The sequence below is a fragment of the Conger conger genome, chromosome 2, assembly GCF_963514075.1.
Source record: "Conger conger chromosome 2, fConCon1.1, whole genome shotgun sequence".
NCBI classification, from domain to species: Eukaryota; Metazoa; Chordata; class Actinopteri; order Anguilliformes; family Congridae; genus Conger; species Conger conger.
Window position 1 is genome coordinate 12,216,033 of NC_083761.1, and position 13,347 is coordinate 12,229,379.

Here is a 13,347-nt window from a genome sequence, read left to right on the forward strand (position 1 = left end):
GTGGACCACAGAGCACACAGTCCAGCAGAAAAATTGCATGAATGTTCCATCACTATTTCACCCTTTGCTCTTATTAGTGACCGACTGTAGATTTGCCCAGGGGGCTCTGAGCATGGCATCCAGGTGTCTTGGAAGCAAATAAAAGCAAGTGTGTACATACAGCCAGAGAGAGACATGGTCAGCAGGTGAAGTTCAATTCTCACGTCATTCGCCCCCACACAAGGACACCTGTTAGCTCTTCCTGATAGCAGCCAAAGTATTCACTGGCAAAGGCCCAGCACAGCCTGCAGCTCACAGCCAGCTGTGCTGGGAGATTCCAGATCTGAGCTATCAAGGTAGGTCAGAATATAAATGGCACCATTCCAGCATGCCCTTGCTGGTGTCTTGTATTTCATGTGAAATTAAAGCCTGAGAATATTCCTTCTTTTGATACAAATATATAGTCTAGGGCAAGGGGGAAACAGTGTAGCAAGACAGCAGTGACAATAAAAACAAGCAAGACATATTGTTGGACCCAGTCCAAGCTTTGCGCATTCAGGGCCTGATTTACTAAGACCGTTAGCATTTGCAAAACCCAACACATGCAAAATGAATTGCACAACCAATGATAGGTGCAAAAGCAATATGATGACCAGTCATTGGTCAAGCTGTTGGTGTTGAGTGTGCTAAAGGTTTTTGCATGTGATGAAGATCTTAGTAAATCAGACCGTTGCTGTTTTATACTGTAGTTAAATAGCTTCCTTCATTGGTTACGCTCACTTTATGACATCCTCAGCTGTTCAAATCAATGAAACCAAAGTGATAGTAATAGCAAGACATGATTCTATTACATAATATATATTCCATAATTAAGCGTTATGAAACGAGAACCCATGGTATATCGTGGATCTTGGCACAGCTAGCGGAGTGCCGTTATTCCCCCGAGCAGTGCCAATATCCACGTTATACCACAGGATCGAGTTCCAGAACGCTCTCATACAACGGTTACCACATCTTTCAAAATTTCACAAAAGAAAGACACAACATACTTTAAATGAATGTATTTTAATGGAACAATGTTTTATGGTGAATTAATTATTCTGCTGAACAGTAGTTTATTGGTTGCCAAGCAACGGTATTGCTAAGGTTAGTATCCCCACTGCACTAGTTAAGCAACGGTACTAACGTTAGCTACTTGCAATAATGTATCCCCACTGCACTAACGTTAGCTAGCTAGCTTGCTTATGTTACACCTGACGACACTGACACACAAGTAACTTGTCTTGGTTGTAGACATTTATCTACAACAATGTGCAGTTATGAAATAACTCATAGCGTTGATGACTGAGTCATCATTTGCTTCGCCGGGGTTTGGCGGTCTTGCTGGTATTTCGATCCAAGGATGTTGCCTTAGATGTTACAAATTTTCTTTGTTCCTACTCCTTTCCAAATGCCTGAACACTTTAAAATCACTCATTGTGTTTTACATTGGTAACGTTAGGGTACTTGCAGCGAAATGATTATAACGTCAATTTCGGTTACGAAGTAGATAACATTCATCTACAAACGCGGAGTAATATGATGTGAATTTAGCTGTGCGTATATCATGGATATTGAAAAAAATGCTAAATGTAAAGGTTGTATCTGCTTAGCCCTTTCACATTTGTATTCAAAGGTTCGATCTACTGTCCATAATCATCCAATCATAATTCCTAATATTTACCTGGCTGGCTATAATATAAATCTTTACAAAGAATCAGAAAGATTCTAAATTTTTTCTGGCAGAACCAACCAGACAGACCAGAGCAGCGGAGAGGGAAAAAGACACATAGGGCAATACAGTGCTGAAGGACTCACTAGGTACTGTTGGGAGACAGACAGATTTGTGTATTACAAAAACTTCACATATGCATGTTAATGTCCGCAGGAAGCTTCCATTGTTTTATAGACAACCAATAAAACACAGCGGTAGAAATTGCAGCCTATAGGGCAACCCTGTATAACAAATGACCAATCAGAGGTCACACTGTATTTAGCACCCAAATTTGAATACATGGAAATGTACTTGTATAAAGTCCCCGAACTCCAATGGTTCGATGGATACTTTTGTGTAAATCCTTCATGTTGGCTTCCTGCAATAAATACTTTCCTGACTCAAGACACAAACATCGGATTTGCTGCTTCCTGAGAAAACGGTCACTTTAATTATTTGGTAAAACTTTGTGTTACCAACAGTACCATAGGTGTTATCATTTTGATCAATGAGGAGAACTGCCCTGCATTTCAGTTTTGCTGTGAAGGATATAAAATCTTTATAGCTCAATATCTTATACTACTCAGAACACAGATAGAGCCTTATAATGTCACATTCTTCTTCTTCTTCTTCTTGTTATTATTATTATTATTATTATTGTTATTATTATTACCAACACCATACAAGTCTGAGACCTTGTCAGCAACATTTGTGCTGGTTGCAGAGAAAATGCGTTACCCCCATCTGAGCGTAAGAAAATTCAGCTTATCAAAAAACTGAAGCGTCCAACTGTATATAATTTGTTAGGTTTGCATAAAACAACACAGCATTTTCTTGCCTGCGTAACAAAACTGTAGCTTTTTCAATATGCAGTCTGAAAAGTCTCTTGCGCTTTGACAAAAACAGTTCTTCAGATTTTATGCCAAAAAAGGTTGACGTTTTACAAACAAAGAATGTATTTTGTGATGCCTACATCTACATAGAGGGCTTCCTTTGGAGGAGTTCCAAGGAATTTCTTCATTATTCTGACTTTATATTTCATGATAATGACTATGTCTGTATTTCATTATAATGACTATGTCTATTCAATTCCCTGATGCTAGCCTTCATTCATTTTCTCTTCTTTTGAGACACCTGCCCTTTGTATGAAAGGTGCAATCTTTTAATGGAAAATTTTCATGTCATGCTGAATAGCAGAACCATCAGAAATCTCAACTGCAGCCCCCTCCCCACTCCCCTCCTGCAGAGAAAGAGGAATGTATGAACCTCTTCACATCGCACAATCACAATAACCTCTTGGGTCAAGCTCTATTGTTTAACTGCAGCAACACTTATTTCCTTTCTTACAGTGAAATACTTTATCTTTAGACTCTTTGGAACCATGAAACCATAAGCCAGGTAGACAAAAGCAAAAAAGGTTTAGGGCCACCCTGTGTGCTTTGGTCTTCCCTTTTGTTTGGAAAGGAAAGCAGAAGACATAGAAAGACAACAAATAGAGCATTCTTATTTCCAGACAGGTCCAGGTGTATTTGATTAACATTCCAAAAAAAAGCTTACTGAAAAGAATCATATACGGATTGCTTTTCAGATTTTTTTCATGTGCTGCTTCGAAACTGATTTTTGCATTTTTGTGGACATGTTGCTGTCGGCTGTGTTGTCTTAGAGCCGTGATGTTTATGGGATGGAGGACACCCAGTCATACTGTATGCGTGTGCAAGCCATGGCCCTCCGGACAGCCAACAGGGGTCACTTGTGCAATCAGCAATGCTAATCATCTGAATACCTCCAATATATCTTCACATATATTTGGTGATGTGAAGCTAATTGTGCTGCCCCCCCCCCCCCCCCCCCCCCCCCCCCACCATCCTGCAATGATACAGGTCAGAGATTCACTTTTACTGAGTGAGCAACCCAGCAGCTTTCTTATTTCCATGTGGAATAATTAGATTTTCTTGATTTTTTTCATTTTTATTTTGTATTCATCGCGATATATATTTTTTTGATTTCCATATCATTGCCAGTGCTGCTCATGACTTCTGTCATGAAGTGACTTTGCTACCATTTTATTCAGGCTATCCTTTGCCACAGAGCCTTGAACGTGAAGGCTGATGTTGCTGCTTGAATTGATAGAGCGAGGATCAGCAGGTTCAGCATGCTTTCTCCAGGCTGTTTCACTGCGATGCATCCCAAGGCTTTGCTCCTTTCTCCCAATTTATATTTACATTTTACATTGCAGATGCATTTAATCCAAAGCGATTAACAAAGTGCATAGGTTCTTCCACAAGTGAATTTGCAGACATGATTGCCATGATTATCAAAAAGATAAGCAAAAGATGAATTTATAGGACAAATTTACAAATGTACTCCTTGCAAAATAATTCATAGAAATACCCAGAGAAAAATTCAGCTACAGGCAAGCATTACTGCTTTCAAGAACTATTAATTTAATCTACACCTCTGAGAGACTAAGCTTTAGAATGTCCATTTAAATATTATTTTCAGTTGCTGCACCTGCAATAAATTATTTCCGAGGGTGAAGCAACTGGCAAAAAAGAAGCAAATGGTTTCGACTTAAAGTTTAGCTGCTTGACTTGACTGTCTGCATGCCTATTATTCACAGGGTGCAGACCAAAAGACCATTTAACTTGCATTTAAATGTGGCAAAGCTTGTCAACCGTTTTTATTAAGCTTCAAAACAGAAGACTTGATGGGTACAATATTTGAACGCTTATCATTAACACAACCACACCTTTTTCTATGCTTCATTCAGCCTCTTCTTAACTTTCACCTTTTCTCCCTCCATCTTTCACAGGTTCCTTGGAACTATCCATAAATGACCTTGAAGTGCGCACTCACACCACTGCTATCTTATAACCTGTTGCTTATCTCATCAGCCTGTCCTTCAGAGTTGCTATAAAGCCATGTGCATTTCCAGGCTAGCATCCCTGTGACGGACATTATGCTGCCAGCTGTTGGGAAACTCTGCTGTGCAATAGTGTATCCACACTGCCGGAGCATGACAGGTATGGGAAGTATGATAGTGGCAATTCATGATTTTGTGCATGTGAAAATAACACCATTCTTACAAATGCAACTTTAAAAGAGTAGGCGGAAAATCGCTATTACTGAAATAATGGATGCATTCGTGTAGCTTTGATTTTGTGTCGATGGGTCATGTTTAAGAAGTACATTTTCCCCTTCAGGTCTGCAAAGAACAGCTATGGCAGCCATAGTTCACGAGATAGGTCACATGAAGAAAGGAGGGCATCTCTCCCTTCCTGACTGGGCTGGCCAGCTGAAGTGGCCTGGATGCATGAACCGTGGAGGTAAGTCCAACTCATTGCAGCGTACGCATGCTGAATTAACTGAAATATCTTAACTGATTTGTTTTCTCCCATAATTATATCTTAAAAGGCTTCTTGCACACAACTTTTAATTACAGAAGTGAGAACAGAAGAAGTAAGAACAAACAGACCCATCACCTTGAGGGAGGAAGAGATGGCCTATTTGAAGCAAGGACAGGAAGCTTTGCAGAAGGCCCTGGAGATCGTTGATGACCAGACTGGATGGAAAATAGAAACATCAGAGGTAGGTTTTTTAAAAACATTTTCTGATTTCATTTTGTCATTTTATTTATATCTGTTTCTTTTTTAAGATATTATAATCTTTCATATCTTGATTCTGCCTTGATAATCTGAACCAACTGTTGCATGATTCACATTTTTCAGAATGCAAAGATATAAATTAATTAAACCATTTTGATGTATCAGTTTATCAATGCTTTTGTTTTTACAAGAGTTTTTGGTTATTCATTTGGATGGCAAAGTAAATGACAGCGATATCTGCGATTGGTTAACCTTACTCCAGATTGGATAATTTTTTCCTTAATCTGAATGGACGTAAAAAGGAAGTTAACTGCCGTTGCTCATCCTGCACAGCAGATGTTTTATGAAAATATTGCAGATCCAGGTTTTGTCATCTGTATTAATTTAGAAATTTGGATCAGAATAATCTTTTGAAAAAGCAGATGAAAATGATCCCAGGTGAAGCTATCATGAATGAAAAAATATGGGTTTGTTGAGTCTCACATGATTTATTTTGATCCAAAACAAGTTTTGAAAAGCTGGACCCAGGTGTGATTCTCCTGGAAATGTTATATTGCAGGAAAATGGGGATGTGATCTACAGTAAGGTTCTTCCTGGAGCCAGGAAAGTTTTCAGACTAGAAGCTGTTTTAGATGCTTCCCCAGAAGAGCTCCATGATCACTTGTTTGTGAAAGTGGAAGAAATGAATCAGTGGAACCCCAATATCAAGCAGATTAAAGTAAGTTTCCTTCATTTTTATGTTGGCGCTTGACAGTTATTTACAGGAATGATTTTAGACACATACTCACTGGCTGTCAGACAGCAGCAGGACTTCTTTACAAAGACTTTCACCTTGAAGGTCCATGTTGTTCTTATTTGTGGCTATCTATGTACATCATTGATTGTGCTATTTTGATATCAGTTTTGCTGTTGCATGTGCCTTAGGGGCACTTGCACTGTTATTTACCGATCAACATCTGTCCCAAGTCAAGTTATTCACGATTTCTGATCTGTTTTCAGTGACCAAGTTTATTTTGTTTTCTGCAGGTACTGAAGCATGTTGGCAAAGACACCATGGTTACCCATGAAGTCTCTGCAGAAACAGCGGGCAATTTGATTGGCCAGCGAGATTTCCTCAGTGTCAGACACAGCTACAAACAGAAGTCCTGTATCTACTTAGCTGGCGGGGCCACACACGTGGAGTCCTTCCCTCCCCAGAAAGGGGTTGTAAGGTAAGATCCACAGCTGTCTTCAACATATGTATGTCATTCCAACAATGGCATTTCATCTAGGTTGCTATTCTTACACTATGGAAAGTATTGTAATTAATGGTTTAATTAATGGATTTTACAGCTGGCATACAAAGCCTGTTTAATTAATGATGAAACCATCTTCACAAATACACGTTTTGGATTACAGCAGATTCTAGGGTCCTAGGTTGGCAAGGCTACAAAGTAATAGACTATATACCTGTATGTAATGTTTTTATAAAATGTTGAGCCAATGCTTTGGTTCCTCTCCTGCAGAGCGGAAGATGGGCCAACTTGCATTATCATACAACCGGATGGAGACAATACTGACAGGAGTCGATTCACTTGGCTTTTAAACATGGACCTGAAGGTACAATTACCATTTCAAACATGGATAATTAGACGCCTGTCTATAAACAAAAAAAATTTACTCTGAAAAACAAGTACTTGTCAACAGTTGTGCTAAACATAACAAAGATATGTTCTATTTCTGCCAAAGATCTAACATAATTTGTCAAAGCACTCATCACAGGAACAAAATATCTCTTTTTCGTTTTCCAAGCGGGGTGGACATGCAAGGGAAAAGTTCCTGACAGCCAGTTCATAGACAATATTTGTTTTTTTCACAGCCAGTTAATTGAATCAAAACCTTCCAAAAGCTAACATTTCAGAAAGAGATTTGGTTGTGTATACTGGCTCAGGTGGTTATTCTTCTTCATGTATCTAATGTTGGCAGTCTGATTCCATGTGTCTGTGGAGCTGTAAACACATTGATTAGGTGACACTGTCCAGAAGAGTAGTAAGAGCTGTGAATATGTGATGACTGATTATGAGCAGCTATGCTTCTCAGACAGAAGGTCTCGAGTACATTAGATTCAGCACCTTTTAACCACGGCAGCTCCTGGCACTATGCCAACTGTCTTGAGAAGAAGGTATTCAGTGCTGCACAATGCAACAGGAGCCTTCTAATTGACTCGTCTAGAAACACGAGGCACGCAGCCCACAGCTTTATTTCTGACGTCTCATCACCATTTTTCAGGGATGGTTACCGAAGTCCATCGTGAGCCAGGCGTTGCCACGAGTGCAGAGCGACTTCGCGCGGTATCTGCGCCGGCATCTGGCAGAGCGGCTGCAGTCGACGCTGATGAGCTCATGCACCCCAACCTTCAGATGTGTGCGTGCTTGAGGAGGAACGTCCTCGCCACGTGTCTCCGAGAACAGCAGGAGAGCGCTTTCATCAGGGGCTGGTGTGCAGCCTGCTGAGAGCTGATAGCAAGCTGATCGCTTCAAACTGCACTGCTGCAGAACACTCAAGATACACTTCTCATAATATAGGAAATAATGCTCCGCTACAAAACAAACCTCAGGTCTCTTACTGTACATTTCAATTTCTTACATTGCTCTGTTTACTAATGGATGATGGTAATCCAGATTTTTTTTTACTCAATAAAATTCAGACTTTTTTGTCAGCAAAATGAACTACTGTGAATATCTTGCTATACATTATTGCTGGTAAAATGACAGGTTGGCTGTGTGGTTATTTTCATGTTATATAGAATTTATTTTTAACAGAGGATTACTCCTGTTTAGGCTGTTTTGTTCAGTTTGGATAGGATGATATGTAAATAAAAGTCAAAAGATAATGCAGAAAACCAGAAAATGCATCAGAATGCTTTTGTAGCTCAGTGTTTCAGTGGAAACATCCACTTTTGAATACTGCAAAGTTATTCAAAGGCTTGTGCATACCAGTAAGTACATTATTTCTGACAAATTATCCTGATACAGTCTTTCATTTAAGCTAAACATAAAGTGTATAGTTCTCAAATCTGGTAACATTTCTTCAGTTTCCACAGAAAATGAATATGCGTTAAAGGTTTTCTGCGAGTTCTGTGTCTGGATCACATCTACAGTAATATTTCACAAAAGGTTACACATTCTCGTCAGCACTCCAAAAGCACAGGTACAGATGGGTTATTTCTCCAGCGTTATGTTTAAACACGTCTTTTTGAGTTTTCTACCATTTTTAAATTTAATAAATATTAACATTTAAAGCTCTCATTCATGTATATACAAGAACTATACAAAACACATAGTCACATTGTGAACCACTAGACAGGAAGGAAATAATATAATGAGCAGCCAAGTGTGGCTGACATTCAATCAACCACACTCTCCAGACATACAGCTGTTCCGTATTTTCCCATTACCTTATATTTTAAATTACACGCTTTGTTGTTATTTTTTTTTCATAGGCTGCAGGAATTTACACTATATACAATTTTACTTGGAAAATATATCAGTTAAAAAAATATCAGAATATTTCTTAAAGCATATGCAAGTTCCACAAAAGCAATATGCATGCTACAGTAGGGAGTGAGGATGACATGCATTCACTGTGGTGTATTAGGCGTCTTTAGGTTGGTTTCTTTGATGACAGTCTCTTGGAAGCAGATTTTGTAAAAACACATAAACAATGAAGCACCAGAAGGTGGGGTTACATAGGTACCTGTCACATGGTGAGTGACACGGCATCTATACATCACAGCATTCACAAAAGATATTGTGTTCATACCACACATATTCACAAAGTACAACAGTAGTTCTGATGCACTGAAAACAGGTTAACAACTGTACAAGGGTCAAAAAAGAAATGTTTAGCAAATGCAGTCATAATTATATCTTAGCGTGTCTCATAGTCCTTTTAGTTTACAGCACCTTAATTTTATACTTTATTCCATTTCTTAATTAAAGCAGAGAATGTATTGCAATGCAGTATTTGTGCATTTAGTTTACTCTGCTTTTTTCGAGGTAACCATTACTGGTCTAAGTCCACTGGCACTGGAATTGTTTTACTTGCAGCAACTGGTTAAAAGTCCACAAAATAATTCATCAGCAGATGTTCAAACTGCAAACCGATGAAGGCGATGATAATTCTGTGTAGCACGTTCACAGAAGAGGAAAAAAAAGACACCACTCATGTCACCAGTGGTACGGTTCTGTGAATCAGGTCTCTCTCAGATTCTAATTCATCCCTTCTTGACCTGGTGACACCCTTGGAGGCTAAAGTGCTGTTCTGACTGTCTTTGCCCAATGGATTTTCACTGGAGTTTGAGGTAAGCCGTGGAGGGGCAGGACTCTGCCCTGGAGGTAGAGTAAACATGGTGTCTGCGCCTGGGTCCCCAGTCAAGGGAGGACTCTGTGTGAGACCCTGGCTGCCTGTTTGGGGGAGTCCAGTGGACTGAAGGCTTGGAGCGGAGACAGTTGGGCCTTGCGAGGTAGAATGCAGCCTTTCGGTAGACTCTGTAGTCATCTCAGGTGGATTCTGAGTCGCAAGGGTAAGTGTTGCCTCTAGTAGTGGGATAGAACTGGGCAGGATAGGAGCCGAGGAGTTGGGCATCTCAGTAGTTGACGTGCTGAGGTTGGCAGTTGGTGTAGTTAAGTCCACGTTCTTGCTGCAGGACTCACAGCATAGCTTGTTGTAGCCTGGTATGGAGCAGTAACGTGCCAGCACTTCCATCTGGCAGAATATGGATTTATCACCAAGACACGGTTCATCTGTGTGAAGAGGAAAATCAAAATCATATATTATACCAACACAGCATCTGAGAGTGTGATTTATGGGGACATCTGCCGGGTGTCATTTCTGCTTGTTCTCTTTATATGGAAGCAAAAATTATCTCTGTCTGGCTCAATTGTGGACACAGCTTCTGACCACATCCGCTTACAACTACCCAGGGTAGACAGACTTTCTGAGCAGAAGTTGAGCAGGTGCAGGAGAACATGCAAGCTCCGCACAGAGTCTCGTCGGCCAGGACTACAGTCCCAGAACCTCCCTGTGAGGTAACAGTGCTAAACACAGTGCCACCGTGCCACACAGTATGCATGCTAGCAATGAAAAACTCCCTCCAAGGGTACACAGATAGCCATTCTGAGAAAGTTGGCTCAGCTGGAGAGCAGGCAGAAAGCAGTACCTCCATTTGCTTCATCTGTATTGTCCATTCGGGAATACTTACTTGAAGATATTTTATTCACAAGGTTGTCAGGGATAACCTGGGATAAGACATCATCCTTTAAGGTCCCATTAACAAACAGGTCCGCACTGGAGGAGGGCAGAATGAACTGTCCTAAGGATAGAAAAAAAACGAGATTACCCACCCTCAAAACACAATCTCGGTGTGTATTGCAATTAATTTACATACAGGCCTGCTACATCACTATAGGATATGATTTGTGCAGCACATACTGATTTACTTAATGGCAATTTACAGTACAGTACATAAATACAACCAGTCTCCTTGATACTGAAAGAAAATGGAGAATTCTCCATTTCTATATAAATGCAGACCATTTTCTCACACGCCTGTAATACAGTTTTCAGCTATTCATAGCAAGTAACCCCAAAAGCCTGCCTCTTTCATTAAAAGAACTACTGTTCCTCCTCCTAAATGTCTCCCATTCATGTTCAGACAACTCCCATTTCATCCTCTTTAAAGGCAACAACTAAATACTTTCAGAGACCTCCAAAAAGAGTGGATCCCACCCTTCCAAGAGGAAGTGGCATGAAACCCTGCAGAAAGGTTTGGGAGCAGCCCTCTCTACAGGTCCCTCTCTGTGGAGGGAACTACTGTGTGTAATGTCCCATTTCCTCCCCTTATTTCCAACTAAATCAGTCAAATGGCCCGTTCAAATTTCAGTCAGGCAGGGAGTCTAATAAACAAAAAACACGCCTTTTTCTCTAATCCCACATTTATTTGCCCTTAGATCAGTGCAAATAAAAACATCACACTGACCAGAGGAACAGATACACACTGTGCAAATTCCAGGAACAAAGTTGTCCGAAGTCTTTATAAACAGGAGAGGGATATCTTTACTCCCAAAGTGGTGTGGTACACTGGTGCCAAACCCATGCACAGCATATTGGTCAGTTAGTTTAGCTGAAAACATGTAAGTTCTATCATAATTGTTTTTCTTAAACTATATAAACTGCCACTTGAGCACAATGCACATTTTGACTTGTCATTTTCTTTGAACTCTTTGACCTGCCAAAAAATACTGGATTTTCATAGCATTAAAAAGGTATAGGTAGTAGCCCAACCTCACCACCACACACAATCAAATAGATTGTCTGATGCTAATCTATTTCAGTTAGACAACATACTATATATTCACCGCTTGTCTTCATTATACCAAAACATAATAGATTTATTTTTGACCATTTCCTACAGAAAACATGAATGTTGTGAATATACAGTACTGCATGGTTTTCGGAACACAATATATAAATGTAAGAGTGAACTGTAATATCAAAAGGTGTATGTCAGTTTTGAACATAATAGGAAGGCTGGGAATAATTATGGTACACTGCAGGGGTTTTGGATATGGGTCCCCATAATCAAGATTGTGTCCCAATGCTGTAGTGTGTCAATTAACACTCAACATCAATTGAGCAGCATTTCGGCTGTCCAAGTAAAGCTGAAACAGGAAATGGATTTGTACCTGAACAGGGAGCCAATTTGCAGATTATCACGGTTTCTGGCTTATCTCCCTCACACTGCCCAATGCTGTTGTCGTTCGCCCGACATACAACCTGACGCTGCTGAATCCCCTCTCCACAGCTGACAGAGCACTACAGGGCAGAAGTTGGAAAAAAAAGATAAGCTGTGTAGGAAATGAGACCTGGGTCAATTTGATTAATGCAGCTAATACTGGCAGGGTTTAAAATGTACATGCTGGTGAAAATGTACAGGGTTTAAAATACCACGGAGACCATTGATCGCCATCTCTAGCTTCAAATGAGGGCAATTACATTTATCTTTGAATAGAACATTTCCTTCTTGGAAACGTACATTCAGCAGAGCCTGAATGTAGAACAGTCGTTACCATCCCTGTTCCTGGAGATCTGTAGGTTCACACTCCAACCCTAATGCAAAACCTCATTCAACAGTTTCAGATGTCATTGAGCTGCTAATTAGTAGAATCAGGAGTGGTAAATTAGGACGGTAAGTATATTTGTGAAAGGAAGTGCTTTTTATTGTTATTCCACTCCATGCACAGGGTACTCTGTGTGTGCAGTCATAATGGTGTTTTATTTGTATTCAATCAGGATTCAATTAACGTTTGTGGACAATCTAGGATAATTAGAGGTTTCTTGTGTCAAAATATCTGATAAATTAAATTCTGGTTTACTCCATTCCATAAACGCAAAATTTGATTCATGAATCTTACATTGAATCATTTAGGCTAACTGCGCACATCCACTCTGCTATGAAGGTGAAACCAAATAATGAATCCTTATATAGACAAGGGAGAGATGGGGCTCTGCCTTCGTCAAAATTGACAAAAGTAGGATATAGATATTTTTTTAAACGTCGGGCAATATATTTCAAATTCTCATAATGTTAAGATGCTGAGCACCCCCTACCGGCCCATCATTGCCTCTTCCAGCAACAACCTGGCTCTCCCCAGAGGTCTTCAGGGGCAAACTGAGCCCACACCTACTGAGCTGCAGCTGGCTGCCCAGCGACCCACCTGAGACCAGGCCCCTGTCCTCCACTGGGCGGGGCAGGCAGAGCGGTTGCAGGCCCTCCTCATCTCTGGCCGCTCTTCGGTGCAGTACTTGGTGTGGACGGTCCTGTTAGTGCCGTTGTGGAGAGCTTGCACGCACTGCACGAGCCTCGTTTGATAGCCCAGCTTCCCACATGTCTTACTGCAAGGGCTCCATTCCTCCACCACCCACCTGGGTAAATCATAATTTCTGCTTTCACTGCACTCTAAGGAAGAC

At 40.4% G+C, this 13,347-nt stretch overlaps 2 protein-coding genes across 3 annotated transcripts in view; one reads left to right on the forward strand and one right to left on the reverse strand.

Moving 5' to 3' along the window:
• The first annotated feature begins 4,691 nt into the window (after nucleotides 1-4,691).
• On the forward strand, nucleotides 4,692-7,752 carry star2 (steroidogenic acute regulatory protein 2). Its single transcript, XM_061224822.1, has 7 exons — nucleotides 4,692-4,755; nucleotides 4,936-5,058; nucleotides 5,175-5,320; nucleotides 5,897-6,055; nucleotides 6,364-6,548; nucleotides 6,843-6,936; nucleotides 7,606-7,752. The coding sequence occupies exons 1-7, from the start codon at nucleotides 4,692-4,694 to the stop codon at nucleotides 7,750-7,752; spliced, it is 918 nt and encodes a 305-aa protein (XP_061080806.1).
• A 351-nt stretch (nucleotides 7,753-8,103) lies between these two features.
• The window catches only part of LOC133122241 (A disintegrin and metalloproteinase with thrombospondin motifs 14), a 49,014-nt gene continuing 43,770 nt past the window's right edge, over nucleotides 8,104-13,347 (reverse strand). For both annotated transcript variants that reach the window (XM_061232106.1, XM_061232105.1), the window contains exons 19-22: nucleotides 13,095-13,302; nucleotides 12,063-12,192; nucleotides 10,580-10,690; nucleotides 8,104-10,121 (exon numbers count right to left, since the gene is read on the reverse strand). In XM_061232106.1, the coding sequence (XP_061088090.1) occupies nucleotides 9,541-10,121; nucleotides 10,580-10,690; nucleotides 12,063-12,192; nucleotides 13,095-13,302 (1,030 nt within the window). In that variant the 3' untranslated portion in view covers nucleotides 8,104-9,540. The remainder of the gene's footprint in view (nucleotides 10,122-10,579; nucleotides 10,691-12,062; nucleotides 12,193-13,094; nucleotides 13,303-13,347) is intronic.